Source organism: Dromiciops gliroides, chromosome 3, assembly GCF_019393635.1.
Source record: "Dromiciops gliroides isolate mDroGli1 chromosome 3, mDroGli1.pri, whole genome shotgun sequence".
Taxonomy (NCBI): Eukaryota; Metazoa; Chordata; class Mammalia; order Microbiotheria; family Microbiotheriidae; genus Dromiciops; species Dromiciops gliroides.
In genome coordinates this window covers 569,543,609-569,560,213 of record NC_057863.1, presented here as the reverse complement: position 1 = coordinate 569,560,213, position 16,605 = coordinate 569,543,609, and the positions used below count along the sequence as shown (strand labels likewise).

General features: G+C 36.4%; 1 protein-coding gene across 6 annotated transcripts in view; it reads right to left on the bottom strand.

Annotated features, from left to right (window-relative positions):
- Nucleotides 1-16,605, bottom strand: part of FNDC3A (fibronectin type III domain containing 3A) — a 180,556-nt gene that overhangs the window by 34,224 nt on the left and 129,727 nt on the right. For all 6 annotated transcript variants that reach the window (XM_043992461.1, XM_043992464.1, XM_043992463.1 and 3 more), the window contains 7 exons: nucleotides 15,452-15,510; nucleotides 12,481-12,638; nucleotides 10,047-10,106; nucleotides 9,500-9,638; nucleotides 5,376-5,429; nucleotides 2,179-2,303; nucleotides 894-1,068 (listed from right to left, as the gene is read on the bottom strand). In XM_043992461.1, coding sequence (XP_043848396.1) covers nucleotides 894-1,068; nucleotides 2,179-2,303; nucleotides 5,376-5,429; nucleotides 9,500-9,638; nucleotides 10,047-10,106; nucleotides 12,481-12,638; nucleotides 15,452-15,510 — 770 coding nt within the window. The remainder of the gene's footprint in view (nucleotides 1-893; nucleotides 1,069-2,178; nucleotides 2,304-5,375; nucleotides 5,430-9,499; nucleotides 9,639-10,046; nucleotides 10,107-12,480; nucleotides 12,639-15,451; nucleotides 15,511-16,605) is intronic.

Sequence of the window (16,605 nt, the reverse complement as noted above, 5' to 3'; positions counted from 1 at the left end):
CTGACTAAACTGTAAGAGGAAAGACTAAATCAACTTCAAAAAGGATAAAGGTAAGAAGGTATTATTGAATATAATTTAAATAGCTCCATTTTAATGCATTTAAATAATCCAAATGATGCCCTAAATCAGGAAATGGATAAAGGAACAGACTAAAATACAGGCTATCACCATTTCCCATAATAACCACAATATCAATCAACATGAAGTTGGAAGCAAACCAAGTCTTCTTCAATGCTGAGGGTAACTCAGATCTGACTTGAACATTTATAAAATTTAAATAAACAGAGAAAAAATGTTAAACCTTTATGAAGCTTGATACAAACTGTGTTTTGGTAGATGGATAGTCATTTAGGGCCACGGCCACTGAAAATCCAGAAGCAAAACTGCTTTTCCAAAGTTACTGCAATCCTAAAAGCTGTTCAGTCATAGTCTAGTTTCATGGGGGCTTATTGTGAGAGCAGGCACTCCTTTACATACATTGCAGCCCCTTGAAAAGCAGCCATAGTTAGTGTAAATTGTACTTTTTGTTAGCTTTCAAAGTGCCAATGATATTGTCCATTTTCTAGTGGTTGTGACTGTTCTCTATTCACTGAAGTCTCAGAGACCTCATTAACTTGCCCTGTTGTAGAGTTATACCTTCTCCTGCTCCATCACTGTAAAACAAAAGACAGATATATACAAAACTTCAAAGAAACAATCAAATACCCACACTTCAATGGAATTGGTGACTGGACTGAAGAAATGGCTAGGGAATGCATTTAATTTTTAAAAATTATGTACCAGATCTAGCAATATATAGTGACTAAATCATTTACTATATTTGGATACTAGTATTGTGCTAAAAAAGGCTGTAATTTCAAATGTCTCATTTAAAAATATACATTAACACTTACTGATGTCTCTTCTTCCATCTCTAAAATATATGAGATTCCTTCATCTGATGGTGTTCCTGAGGGTTTACTCCACTGTAAGGACAACCAAGTAACTCCAGCTTTAATAAGTGTAGGACTTGCTGGCATGGAAGGGGCACTGCCTGAGGTGTAATATAAAACTTCTTCACTAAAGCCACTGTTATAAACAAAAAATATTCATATTGAAGGGAAGGAACTAGAAACATTCTTTAATAGCATAAGAATTAGTATATGATGACAGATTATGTTTGCAGTAGTAATAATGCCTTGGATTTGATAAGTGACCGGCTAAATAGAAAACTCTAATAATATCCTTTTATTCATGCTCTTCATAGACATCATTCCATCTCCCAGCTCTGACTGCTTTTGTGAAGGCTATCTTCCATGCATGGAATGCATTCCTCTATTCATCTTTGTCTCTTGGAATCACTTATTTCCTTTAAGATTTAATTCCATCACCACCACAGAGACCATCTATGTCCTTGCCAGTGCTACCCCTACAACCCTAGCTACCCCATATTTGGTATGCCTGCACGCATGCACGTATGTAGTCACATACATATATTCATCTTGTTATATAGCATGATCATAAAAATATCCATCACTATCACATCTCCAACTAATTAAAACATATTTTAAAGATATTATATATAACCTTTGGGGTAGTTGCAGACACAGAATAGTGATACCTCATATTTTTGTGAATATTTGCTACAGTCAAAGTCCTTTCAAATAATCTTATCTATATACTGTATGAAAAATAAATTCTCCATCACTAAAGTCATGTCAACTATCAATCATTTCTACTAATCATAGGCAAATTTAGATCACTTATTTATATGGTTGATCTACAATTCATTTCAATGTTACTTTGGAACCTTCTATCAAAATTTTTATCTAATGCCTTACTTGGCATGGAAGCAACTCTGGTTCCTTAAGGCTATGTTGAATAAGGGCAAGCTTTACTAGACTCTAAGTCAAATTAGGGGGCCTCAAATACTGGCAACAAAAGACTAGAACATTTAAATTTGGCAACACATCATCAGAAGGTTGGTGATGGGTCATGATTTGGGGATTGGGGAGGAGACCTTAATTAATAAGTACTTTGTTGGCAAACATGCATTTGTTTATTCTACCCCAGAAGGAGCTGTAAGAGGAAGCCTTTTGACATCACCAACAATGTGAAAAGCAGGATTTGATCTAGATAATTTGCACTGTGGAAAACGGAAAGTTAAGTGGTTGTATTAGTTTACATAATATGATTTACCTTGTGCCTTTGTCATTTTTGGCTGCTAGTCTAAATTTGCAACCCATTGCTGGTGATAATTTAGTAATCCTAAATTGCTTCTGTTGGCCAAAGTAACACTGGCAAAATTCTCCATTTCCTTTCCCCTAAAATGAAAGCATGAATTTAATATTTTGTATGTTGTTACAAAAATACAAATCAATACCAATACTGAAAGCCTACTGGGTAACAAATGAGTTACCATACATCGATTTTTTTTTTTGTTAAAGACATGTACAAGCCACAAATATCAAAGGAAGGCAAACAGTACTTGAAAAGTTCATTATCTGATTGTTCAAAAGTATTGAAGGTTTATGTATATTATTAGCTATTATTAGCTAGTATATTAGCTATCTAGCTATTAGGAGAATCTAAAGCAATGTGTTTATTTTTTTTAAAGCTCTATATTTGCAAGTATAGAAAGGCTTCAACTAGACAAATGAAAAAAGCTTGTGTAGCTTACCTCCTAGTTAAGAGATATGAAATACAGGAGAGGAAAATTTGGTGCTAAGCATAACTGTTCAAATTTCTTTTCAAGAAATTATTACCCTATCTAAACAGCCTTCGTTGAGCTGGTAAAGGAGCATTAAGGTTCGTGATACAAATTTTAAAAATAAATTTGAATTAAGTCTAACACCATGAAAAGAAAAATTATGACACTAAACTTCTCATCTATAAGATTTAGACTAATAGCCACTTTATAGCTTCAACTGTCTATCAATGGCATGTTTACAAATTTATATGAATGTGTGTTCTTTTCTATTAGTTAGAGATATTCAGTATTTTTTTAAAAAGTCAGATTTCAAGTCAACATATACCAACTCCTTTTCTTGCTTGAAAGCAAAGTATAGTTAAAGGACTGAATGGGCCACTCAAATGGATTTACTCCTTTTAGTAGAGTTCAAATTCTGCCTCGGGACATTTACTAACCACCATGACCTTGGATAAGTGACTTTACTGCTGTCTATCTCAGTTTCTTCTTTTGTAAAGGAAAGATTCTAATAGCACCTAGAGTGAGTTGATTGTGAGGTGCAAGTGAGATAACATATGTAAAGCACTTTGCAAATCTTAAGGTGATAACAATCATTTAATACTATGTTAAATGACACAAAATATATAATTTTATTTTGAAATAACTTTTATTCCATCTCTATTTTCTTTGCCTTATGGATAAAAAATGCATTCTTGTTAACTGATGACAGCTTGGCCCTTTGAGGTCTTCTTAAATTCCAGTCCTTCTAATGTTAGTAGAAGGGTTATATGTATTTTCTGGAAAGGAATGACACACACTAAGAAATTCCTTGGATTGTTCTAAAAAATGTTATTTGCTTAAGAAAATGAATCCAAATAAAAGCCTTGAGAAGCAAGACTTGGTGTCAACAACAGTAAGAGCTTGTCAGTGGTGCAGATGCCCTTTGGAGAAGCAGACGGCATAGTGGAAAGAGTATTAGACAGGGAGTCAGGAAGACCTAGATTTCAATCCCAATGGATGCTTATGAGCTGTGAGATGATGGGCAAATCACAATTACTCTGAAGCCCCAGTTTCCTCATCTCTAAAATGGGGATAATTCTGGCTGTAATGTCTATTTCATAGAGTTCTTGGTGGTAGGCAAAAATGAGGAAGCATCTATAAAGGACTTTTAAAATCAAGTATTATATAAATATCAGTTGTCATTTCATGAATACTGACCAATTCATGAATGTGTCATATCTAAATAATTCATATAGTTCTTATTAAGCAATCAAGTCAAATAAAGTTAAGTTAGGTTTTGCAATCTTCCCAAAATTAGCAGAGATAATGAAAATTGATAGTATTTTCCTTAAATAAGCAAAGAGATGTATTGTTTCACTGTATTTTCCTAAATTAAAAAAAAAAAACTAGAAAAATTCTTTGAGATAATTAAAAATTTTTTTTCTCAACTGCTATAAATGAATTAGGAAAAAGGCAGTGTAACCTTATTAATAATCCTGAGTATCATCAATGGAACTACTTAGTGTGAGGCTGGAGCACTGGATTGCCTTGGCAGGGGAAAAAGGGAGAGGAACTTACCTGTACAAAAATAGTCACAGCAACTTTATTCCTAATAGCAACAGACTGGATGTGAAAAGGAGTGTGGCACCACGACACAGAGAGCTAGCAAGACCTAGTGATTCAAGTCCCACCTCTGACCATACTGGTTCTGAGACTCGGGGCCAGTCACATAACCTCTCAATGGTTCTAGGAAACTGATGAGAAGTGTCACAGAAGGTGCTGATCTGTACTCAAAGAGGGACCCTGGAGTTTTATACACCAAAGAAATGACAACTCCCAGCTATCTCTTAGTTCCAGGCATTTTCACTTACTTTTTCCCATGCTTTTCCTTCTCACCTCTACCTCCTCCTGTCTTCCTTTATGTTCCATCTAAAATCACACCTTCTACAAGAAGCCTTTTCCAACTCCACTTAATACTTCAGAGCAGAGTCTTCTCGCCAGGGAGCTGAGCACTTTGCAGCTTTGCACAGAAAGCTGGAGGGAGTGAGCCTGAGCTTTACCAAGTGAAGTGACCTAACTAAGAATGGGAAAGAATGGGAAACAGAGGGTTGCAGGGGTCTGGATCTGGCTGGCTATTACTACAGTGAAAATGAAAATTAACACCACCTAAATGAGCTGATATGCCTGAGATAATCCATGCTGCAGCCCCACTCTCACCTCTGTAGCTTTAATTAAGGCTCTTCTCTCCATTCAGGTCTATAATTGTTTGTATTTGGCAATTTCTAGACAATCCTTTTACTGTCATTGCTTTTAGACTCTTCTGCCAAACTAGAATTAAAGCTACTTTCTTTTTCGCAAGGCAAGGAAAGGCTATACTACAAGAGAAGTGTGCTAGCTATAGTGCTAAGGGTAGCTTTCACAACTGAGTTAGCACAGAGGGACTTAGAATTTTTAGGCAATCATCGTTTTATACATATTGACCTCCCGCCAAACATTGCACAAAAAGTTCAATAGGTTTTCCAAAAGGTGCAAATTATTTTGAAAAATAAACTGAATTAATATAAATAAATATGAGACTTCACAAGAAGCCCAAGCTCACAATATCATGAGCTTTAAAAACATGGGATCTCAATATCAGCTTTATAGTATGAACACAATTCTGATCACTCTGAGAAAATAAAAATATAAATAGTGTTAACTGACTTACCTCATCCCATTCTAAAAGGTAACTTTGGATTTTAGAACCATTGTCACAAGGTGCCTAAAATAGAGAACAATTACAAATCAGAATCTTGACAAAAATTTATTGTGTTGGACTTAATTCAAAGCACTTGTCAGAGTCATGTGTTGTGACCTTTACTGATAGAAAATGTATAGAGAATAAAGAAATACAACACAGTAACTGAGATACTTTTTAAGAATAGATAGCTATGGGGCAGCTAGGTGGCACAGTGGATAGAGCACCAGCCCTGGATTCAGGAGGACCTGAGTTCAAATCTGGCCTCAGCTGTGTGACCCTGGACAAATCACTTAACCCCAATTGCCACCCCCCCTCAAACACATAAGAAAAGACAGTTAGGCAGCATAACAGTCAGAGCACTGGACTTAAGATAGACTATGTCTTAGATATTTACTAGCTGTGTGACTAGCATAATCTTTCTCAGCCTCCATTTCCTCATCTATAAAATGGGTTTGACAATTACATTCACCTCCCAGGGTTATTATGAGAACTGAATGAGATAATACAGGCCTGTGATGGACAAACCTTAAAGTACTATATAAAGGTAGGTCATTATTAAGAAAATAAGGCTTAAAAACAAAGGCATGGAAGTGGGAGATGTAATGTTGTGAACAGGGAAGAGCAAGTAATTCAGTTTGGCTGTGTGCAGGAGAGAACGAGGAGAACACTGTACACAGTAACAGAAATTTTGATAAGGATGACCAACTGTGAAAGACTTAACTAGTCTGGATCATGACAACTACCCAAGAGAATTTCAAAGGACTCATGATGAAAAATGCTCTCTACCTCCAGAGAACTGATGAACTCTAAATGCAGACTGAGGCATACTTTTAAAAACTTTTTTTTCCCTCCTTTTTTCCGCAGGGGATAGGGGGTGGGGAAAAGGGGCAGGACGTGTTTTCTTTTTCAAAATGGCCAATATGAAAATTATGTTTTGCATCACTCCTCGTGTGCGTATATATACATATATATACATACATACATACATATATATATATATATACACACACACACACACACACACACATATAGAGAGAGAGAGAGAGAGAGAAAGAGAGAGAGGGGGAAGGAGAGAGTGAGTCAAGCAATTTGAGATACACATATACATATGTGACTTCTCAATGGGAAGGGTTGCAGGGAGGGAGAGAATTTGGAACTCAAAATAGAAAAATGAGTGCTAAAAAAACTGAAACAAAAATAAGAAGCTCTAGTATTAGGATCATGTACTTTATTGCAATAAAAACCAATTTGCTTTCATTTAATATCAAATCCTCACAAGCTTGGTTATCTGACTTCCTAGACACAAGCAGATTAGAAGCAGCAGCAAACTCATTGGGGTAGATACAAAAAAAGCAGCCAGGAGTGACAGCTGAATGGCTCACAGAAGAGGAGCCAGGAAAAACTAAAAAGCAGACATCAAACTGTGATCTTTATTTTGGCTCAGTTCAATAATGAATGCTTAGAACGATGAAAGTAAGTTACTGAGAACACGTTAGAGGATGCTAAGTATTCTCTGTTGAAAAAGGGATATGTATGTGTGTGTCCCCATAACTCAATACCTCCTTTTTCAGGCATCACTGAGACAAAGATATTAAAATATAATATGCATGCACCTCATATCTATTATGGTTTTAAAAAACACAGCCTATTTTAATGAAACCCTGCTAAAATAGGCTACTTACTTTGACTTCTAAAACATTTTCTATAAAATGTAGTTAATGATAATGTTAGTCCCTATCTCACAGGGTCACTGAAAGAATCAAAGGAGGCTAATTAGTGGAAAGCACCTTGCAAACCTTATACTATACAAATGTAGGCTTATTATGTTTTATGCCATCTGGGGCGACTGAAATTATGTTTGTCCCTATACTAAATGATTTAAAACTCCTATTCATTTTTTTTTTTTGGCGGGGCAATGAGGGTTAAGTGACTTGCCCAGGGTCACACAGCTAGTAAGTGTCAAGTGTCTGAGGCCGGGTTTGAACTCAGGTCCTCCTCAATCCAGGGCCGGTGCTTTATCCACTGTGCCACCTAGCTGCCCCCTCCTATTCATTTTTGAATTTTGTTTTTTATAATTTTTCTGTCTCCTTTCCCTTGTTGGGTTTTCATAATGCCTACTTCTGGCAGTTGTTGTACAAGCTAGACCACCTAACTTGCTGCTTTTTGTCTTTGGTGAGTTAGAAAATCAGATAAAACAAGCTCCCTAAAATAAAATAACTGAGTAGGACTTGGGGGACTATGAGTTGGAATTTACTGAATGGAGTTTGTGACAACTGTTCTGGTTGCTCAGAGACCTGTTACACTTATTTTCAGGTTCTTGACTCTATTGGTTGGCTGTGGTTGCTGGATAAATGACTACTTCCTGTAATAAAACTTATGCAAATTAAAAAAAAAAGATGTTTCCCCCTTCTTGTAGGCTTTTACAAGATTGATGTTAAAGATAATGTTCATGCTAAATCTTCCAAATCACAGAACATTGGAGTTGGAAGGGATGTTAAAAATCATCTAATTTAATCACTCATTTTACAAATGGGGAAAGTAATGCCCAGAAAGGTAGAAAAAGACCTGGACTACAACTCAGAACTCTTTCTTTTCTCTACAACACACTGCCTTTAGACATAATTTTAGCTTTTGATTAATTGGAAAAAATCCACGAACTAGAATATTGTTCTCTGACCATGCTGGTTAAAAATAATGTTAAATAAGTAATTTTGGGTCATTAACTATACAAGCAAATTAGTTCCTTGGTTTCATGGTAATGCTTTAAGACACACTGGTACACACCCATAACAAACTTTCTCTCTCAACCTGTACAGTATTTCCTAATCCCACAGAACTACCTTGCCACTATCAGTAGTCTCAGGGGGAAAAGGGAAGGTGCATTAGCTCTAATCAAATATGGATACATTCAGAATTTTAAGTTAACAGATACATTCATTCAATATACAATCTTAGCTTTGGATTCTTATCTGCAACCCAGGAAATAATACATATACTATTTACCTCATAACAGGAGTGTTATTTATGAGTCAAATAAAATAATTTATATTACATATATAAATCATAAAACATGGCACAAATGGGAATTAAATTAACTAGACCCCTCAAAAACATGTCCAACAAATCAGGTCATATACACCATCAAATACCTTCAAGACGCATTAGTAGGAATCAGTGTGTAGGTGACAGTGTTTTTGAAATATGCAGAGAAACAAGCAATGAAGGACTTCTTTGGACAGTCAGAACAGTGCTATGATAAACCTAGAAGTCATTATTTTCTACAATTCTCTATCAGAAATAACTAATTCCTCAAAAGCAATAAAAACAAAAGCTTTAACTGTGGCTTGCATCTAGGGCATGCATATAGCATACAGCATGGTACTGTGGAAAGAATGCAGAATTTCAGGTCAGAGGGCCTAAATTAAGTCCTAGTTTCCTGATTTACTACCTGTGTGACTTTGAGTAAGTCACTAAGCCTTTGTTGGATTCAATTTCCTCATTTATAAAACAAAGGAGTTGGGACTCGATGGCTTCTGAAATCTCTTCCAGCCCATGATCTATAATTCTGTGAGGCCAGGGCTGAAAAAATAATTTGCAACTAAACCAGAGAAACAGATTGCCTTTTGGTCCCTCCTGGCCTTTTTTCTGTGAGGCAGTTGGGGTTAAGTGACTTGTCCAGGGTCACACAGCTAATAAGTGTTAAATGCCTGAGGCTGTATTTGAACTCAGGTCCTCCTGAATCCAGGGCTGGTGCTCTATCTACTGTGCTACCTAGCTGCCCCTGGTTTTTATAAACTAAATAGTTTTTTTTTTTACAGATTATGGAAAGGGTTTCTAGTATGTTTTTTTCTGGGTAGTTTTCATAAGTGCATTGTGGAGACAACTGCTGGTAATGCCTTAGTTTTTTGTCTCACACTCAAAAAAACATGAGCAGCACATGAGGAACAGCAATATGCAGATATGCAGATATGTACTGCTAACTAGAAAAACAGGATATCTTCATATCATACCTCTTCAACAAGCAGCTAGAATTCAGTTACTTGGATAAAAACACTCAATTTTCTATCTAAAAAACTTTAGAATGTACTTACCTTCCATTGCAATGTAAGTGAATTTTTGGTTCGGTTGGCAATTCTTGGTGGATTAGGTATATCTGGTTCACAGCTCAGTGTGGTAAAACTTTCAGCTTCTGAGGGGTTTCCCTTTATGGAATTACATTCTGCTTGTATTCTAAGGTAGTAAAATAAACAGTTTACCTAGAGGAATCCCTGGATTCTTCTGCAAACAGAAGATACTTAACATACTTAAAACATGCTTGTTTAAGAGTTAGTTTTGTAGTCAAGAGATACTGAACTTCTCCCATAATTATTATACTGTGAGTAAGCTGGGCAGATTCCATGTTGATTGAAGTGCTTATTTGCACATTATTAGAATACTAAGTTAAAAAGGTTTTTTCTAATGAAAATGCGAATAATTCTTAAGCTAAGTGCTACTGACAGAAGATATAAAAGTCTATATTCCATTTCAGTCATTTTCACACCAAAATGGATATATACAAAGTGATTCCTTCTTAGGAATTACATTTTTATAAATGTCATTTGCTACATTAGAAGAAAATAATTACTTGGAGTTACTCACTTTGCATGATAATCTGTTGCTGGCTTGAGGTCGTTTACAGTGACACTTGTTTCTTCTCCACTGGGGGACAAAATTTACAACTGCTGTTATACTCTGTGGCATATCATTCTGTGATAAACAAATACTTACCAGAACATTTATATTACATTTTTTAGGTTTGTTTTTTTGGGGCGCCTATACAGAAAAATATTCTGACTCTAGTACATAAGTAAATCTTTGTGGCTGATTTAGAATTTAGATAATTAGGATATGAGCTATGCTGAAATGTATCTATGTACTCCAAAGACAGGGCTTCACAGAGATTTGTTGTGTTAGAACAAGGCAAGGAGATAGGACATTGAGTTTATTCAAGAAAAAACTAATAAAATTATAGCATTACATACAAATAACATTTATTATGGAAAATAAAGCAAAAAACTGCAAAGTTTGTTGGTCATTTTTTCATGTTATTGAAGTGCTTCAATGTAATAAAGCCATTAGAACATTCCAAAATCCAGACTTTCTCTACTTCAAATTAGTGTACCTCATTTCATAAGAAAAGAATGGGGCAGCTAGGTGGTGCAGTGGATAGAGCACCGGCCCTGGATTCAGGAGGACCTGAGTTCAAATCCGGCCTCAGACACTCAACACTTACTAGCTGTGTGACCTTGGGCAAGTCACTTAACCCCAAATGCCTCACCAAAAAAAAGAAAAGAATGGAACTTGTGGTCTAATGGAAAGAATAGTGGATATGAAGCTAGAGGAGATGAGTTCAAATCTTCATCTGTGACCATAGAGAAGTTAATTTTTCTGGGCACCAGTTTCCTCACTTTTAAGATATGGTGGTTGATTAATATCACTTCCAAGGGCTTTTCTACCTCTAAGCTCTATAAGCCTACTAATTACTAAATAAAGAAAACCCCTCAATGACAAAGGATCCTCCCTCCCCACTACCCAACCCCCAAATCAGTGGTAGATTTCTCTACTGTGGTTTGTATCAAAAACATTTCTAACCTCTGGAGATGCTATACCATACTACAATGATGACTAGGTATGGATGGCTGGATATTTACCCTACAAAGAGTAATAGTTAGACCTATGATTTCAATGCTATAGGAAACACCCAGGTGAGGAAGCTCCTTCTACCAATATAGGTTACAGCCATGAGAGATGACTGTTTTCTCCAGGACACAAAACCAGTAACCAGGTCTTCCTGATTTTGATACTGGCTTTCTAAATTAATCTCATTCTTCTTTTTTTTTTTTTGGAGGCAATTGGGGTTAAGTGACTTTCTAATTAATCTCTACACCATACTATTATCTATTTTTTATTTCCATTCTTCATTTCATTTTCTTTCCTTTCATCTTCCTGTTTCTCCTCCTCTTTGCTTTCTGTGTTCTTCCTTTCTGCTGCTGCCATCTAGTAGTGACAGAAGATAGTGTAGCTAGATAAGCAATTTCTATAATTCCACAAATGCAAAACAGATCCAGATAAAACCAGGTTCACAAAAACCAAACTCATTATAAGGAAATGTCATCATAAAAAAATAAGAGTATCAGAGCAGTATGCCCAGAAGAAACCACAGTAGGGCTGTTTGGGCCTTAGGTCCTTTCAGCAGTGCAGATAAAGGTTAGAATCAACTGTCCTCTTAAATATTTGCATAGAAGTCATTAGCAACAGAACAGCAAGAATTTTTATTTTATTTAAAAAAAGTTGGTGTATATTTTGGTCTGCTTTAAAAAAATGTTAGCTAACAAGGTGTCATCAGTGCAGAGTGGGGACCAGGTAGTCTGTAAGATTGTTCTAGGAGACTGATGTTTTATTAAGCTTTATTTTCTTCCTTTCACTGAGCTACTTCTTTTTCTTTTGGTTTGTTTTTTCAGGGCAATGAGGGTTAAGTGACTTGCCCAGGGTCACACAGCTAGTAAGTGTAAAAGTGTCTGAGACTGGATTTGAACTCAGGTCCTCCTGAATCCAGGTTGATATGTAACACACTTTCCAACTTGGCATTTATGTTTTCACAATTTGATCATAAGCATAATACTCAGATGAAGTAAAAGAAATAGTTTTATAGATACATGTAGGTCACCAGACTTAAAATCCGCTCCCCCCCCTCAAGTCAATGGAATAAGAATCTCAAAAACATTTCATATCTTGAGAGCTCTCTATTCACCTGTGATTACATCAATGTAAGGAGAACTACCAATGCAGAAACTACTTCTATCACTGCAGTCTAGTTACTTCTTTGTGATTTAGAACTAAAAAGTTGCCCTGAGGTACAAGTTAAGTGACTTGCCCATGGTCACAGTCAAAATGTGTCAAAGGCAGGAGTTGAAACCAGGTGTTTCTTACTCCAAAGCCTTTGTCCATTATGCCCTGTGGCTCATTTAACCAATTTAGTTAGAAATTAGTTTATGTAACAGGAGGGAGAAAAATAAAAATGAAAAATACCTACGCATAAACACTTTTATATTTCCCATCCTTTCCAGTACTTGAAACCAGAATTTCATAACCATATAGCTCTGGCACATTATTTTCCTCTGTTTCCCCATTAATGCTGCTGGAAGGAGGTGACCAAGTAAGTACTACTGTCCTTGCTTGTATGTCTGATACCTGTTAAAATATAACATTTAGAAATTCTTTAAAACATATATGTAGTGCCTAAAATGTGACTGTATAATGTGCTGTAAAGAATTACAAAAGAAGTTAAGAACAGATATGATTCCCTATTCCAATACACACACATAAAAAACTTAAAATTAAATGAGAAGGGAGAATTAAACACATGAAAAAGAAGCAAATGTTATATATGATTTGATACAGACACAGATATTTACATACAATATTTCATCTGGAAAAATATACCCATTTTCAGATGGGCATAAATACTGATGAAAGGTCTGAGAGTGTGCCGGGTCTGGGAACATTTAGGGCTATTCGAAGTTACTGGGACTATTAGTGTCACAGAATTAAGCAGATCCCTATCTCCCCATCCCAAAATGTATTTTTTTTTAAACTCTCAAGTTCAGAACATAATTATCTATATTTTGTTTATCCTTCTTAGGAGAAAGGCTCAAGCTGGGATTGTCAATATGGGAGATAAAGAGTAAAACAGAGAAATATTCCAGAAAATAGAACATTAACATGTTAATGGTATGGATACAGGGATTATATACTCCAAAGAGGAAAGGAGAGGGGGAAGGAAAAAGAGAGAGAAATGGACAATAACTGTGTAGTTGTTAAGTCTGAGGGAACTAGAAGAAAGGGAATGTTGACAATTGTAATAAGAAGGGAAAGAATGAGTTGTTGGGAAAGATGAATTGGGGGCATGTGAAGATATAAAATTGTAGGTGGGTCTAATTTTGTGTTGGTGAAACATCTGCATGACATCTGCTACTTATTCTGATGGCAAAAAAATATAGGACTGTCACCTTGGGGGGAAAAAAATCCCAGCCACTTAGTCTAGTCATTTAAATTCAACAAGTGTGTTACTGAAGGTTTACTATGTACAAAGGACACATTAGGAATAATGTCCTGAAATACAATGGGGCTTTTTTTTTACCATGCATATTTCAAGCATTACCTTTAGTGGATAGCAATTGCAGACTAAAAATATTTATTACAAAAATAAGGGCAAATATTAATGATTCTTATCAGAGAATCACAAATTTAGAGTTAGACAGGTTCTTAGAGACCACCTAATTTAACTTTCTCATTTATGGACAAGGAAACTGAGGCCGAATATTTCCAAGGTAGTTAAGCGACAGATTTAAGATCCAAGTCTAAAAACTATTTTTGCTGGTCTGAAATCCTTTACTATTAGAAATATGTGCAGCTGTTATGTATATGTTATGTATGCTAGGATTACATAAGTAAACATCCAAACATTACGCTGTTAAAGCCATCATATTCCTTTTCAAGTAAAAATACAGAGACAGACATAGGTAGTATTCTTTTTTAAGTTCGTGTGCTAATTTGCATGCACGCTGTATTCAGAGCCCCCCAAACAAGCTTTAAAAATAAAATACTTAATGTAGATGAAAACTAGTATATTCAAACTCAACCCATGGATACATTGAAAGAAGGAGGGCAATTGTGGCTTAGTGGGCAGGAACAGTGAGCTTTTTCAGGCTTCTTAAATAGGGCATAATTGAAGGCAAACTGGTCATATAATAGCAACTCAGGAGCCTCTAGGAACTAATCTTGTTCTACTCCAGACAGCCTACTCCAACTGCAGGCTTAGGATTTTTTTTCTTTATACTCTTTCCATTTTTATTCACTTTTGATGCTCCTAAAATGATTTATTCCCTCAATGTCATTTTTTTTTTGCTGTTGTTGTTTGGTTATTTTGGTTTTGTCTGCAGGGCAATGAGGGTTAAGTGACCTGCCCAGGGTCATATGGCTAGTAAGTGTCAAGTGTCTGAGGACATATTTGAACTCAGGTCCTCCTGACTCCAGGGCTGGTGCTTTATCCACTGGGCCACCTAGCTGCTCTCTCATTTTCCCTTTTAAAAACCCTGGTGTAGGCTGTCCTCCTCACGTTTAGACTATTCCAACAGTCTGCTGGTGAGCCTGCCAGCGGTCTCCATTCGGCTGTCAAAGTGATTTTCCAAAATCAAAGGTTTGACCATGTCACCTCCCTAACTCAATAAATTCCAGTGGCTTCCTATCATTTCCAGGACCATTTAAATATGAAATAACCTGCCATTAAAAACTCTACATAAACTAGTCCTCCTTTCCCTACTTTCCACTTTCTCAAGTCACCACAACCCCCACCTATCCTCTTTGATCCAGTGATACCAGCCTCCTGAATATTCCTTTAACAAGCTCCTCCATCTCTGGTTGCCCCCATGCCTAGAGTGCTCTCCCCCCTCATCTTTTGCATCTTTGCTTCCTTCAAATCTCAAGCGAAAATCCTTCCTTATTCAAGGAGCTTTTCCCACGCCTCCTTAAGATTAGTGTCTCCCCTTAGAAACTTTCCCCAATTTATCCTTACAGGGGGGACTGTCAGAGTATTCACATTTGACCCTGGAAATGATAGAGAGCCACTAGCATATAGAGCTTGTCTGTATGTGTCTGTTTACTTTCGCTGTCTCTCTTCCTAGATTGTGAGCTCCTCAAGGACAAGGACTGTTTTTTGTCTTTTTTTGTATCCTCAGTGCAGTGTCTGGCAAGTAGTAGGTGCTTAATACATGTTCACCAATACAGGTAAATATATAATTGCAATATTTCGATTTTCTATGGTTTCTGAGTTTCTTGAATAGTACTGTCTATAGACTATCACATCTTTAATAGGTATTTTAAAACTATTAACTGAACAGAAACCCCATAAATCTGCATATAATCTATGTAGAACAATTATTACCAGTTTGTATGTATAGAAAGGTAAGATCTTTAAAAATGAAAAATGTATCTCAGGTACTCACCACTGGTTTGGTAATGCTAGAAAGAAGGGCTTCAAGTGCTTTTGTTTCGTCATCCTTTTCTGTAAAAAAAAAATTAAAAACATTTTAAAGAAATTGCATATACAAATATGACTCTTTTTTCTACTGCAACTAATACCCAAAGTTTAGAAATTCAAGTTATTTCTTTTGAATTTCCACTTAACAGCTCGCTGCCATTCTTTTGCTTTGGTTTAGCTATCTCTTCCAATGTTATTTCTGAAGCATTAAATAAAATCGAAAGCATTAAAGTCATTGATTTTTTATGACCAAAAAGTAAAAATTATTTCTTTTTTTGGTGTGTGAGGCAATTGGGGGTTAAGTGACTTGCCCAGGGTCACACAGCTAGTAAGTATTAAGTGTCTAAGGCCAGATTTGACCTCAGGTCCTCCTGAATCCAGGGCTGGTGCTCTACCCATTGGGCCACCTAGCTGCCCCCAGTAAAGATTATTTCTAAAAAATAAAAAGTAAAAATGTTGTCAATCAAAATTAGACAAGTGAAATACTACATACATATCATGGCTTAAGGAAGACATGTTTTAACCACAGGGCCAGTGACTGGAGTTGACTTCCTTAGTACAGTAAATTCCCTCTATACAAGTGCAGGCTGGCATCTTCTGTGAAGCTCAGGAATCTCAGAGAGCTGCTCAGAGCTTTCTGAGTTGTCTAGGGGTTACAAAGCTGGTATGTGTCACAGTCAGGGCTTGATTTCAGTCACTTCCAGCTCTGAAGTAGAGGATGGAGAAGTGCTTACTTAGAGTCAGGAAGACCTAGCTTCAAGTTCTGTGAACATGGTAAACTTTAACCATATCTTTCTTTTTTCTTTTGGTGGGGCAATGAGGGTTAAGTGACTTGCCCAGGGTCACACAGCTAGTAAGTGTCAAGTGTCTGAGGCCGGATTTGAACTCAGGTCCTCCTGAATCCAGGGCCGTTGCTTTTTCCAATGTGCCACTTAGCTGCCCCAACCATATCTTTCTAAAAAGGTAAGTGCAATTCACTTTACTAGAATTAAAGAGTCCCCATTGATATTTCTGGAAACTGAAGCAGTGGATCACTCAGTGACTTACAGTTTCCCCAGAAGATTACAAAACTAGTAAGGCTGGAACTGATGAAGAGAAAAATTATGAGGGCTAAAAGCC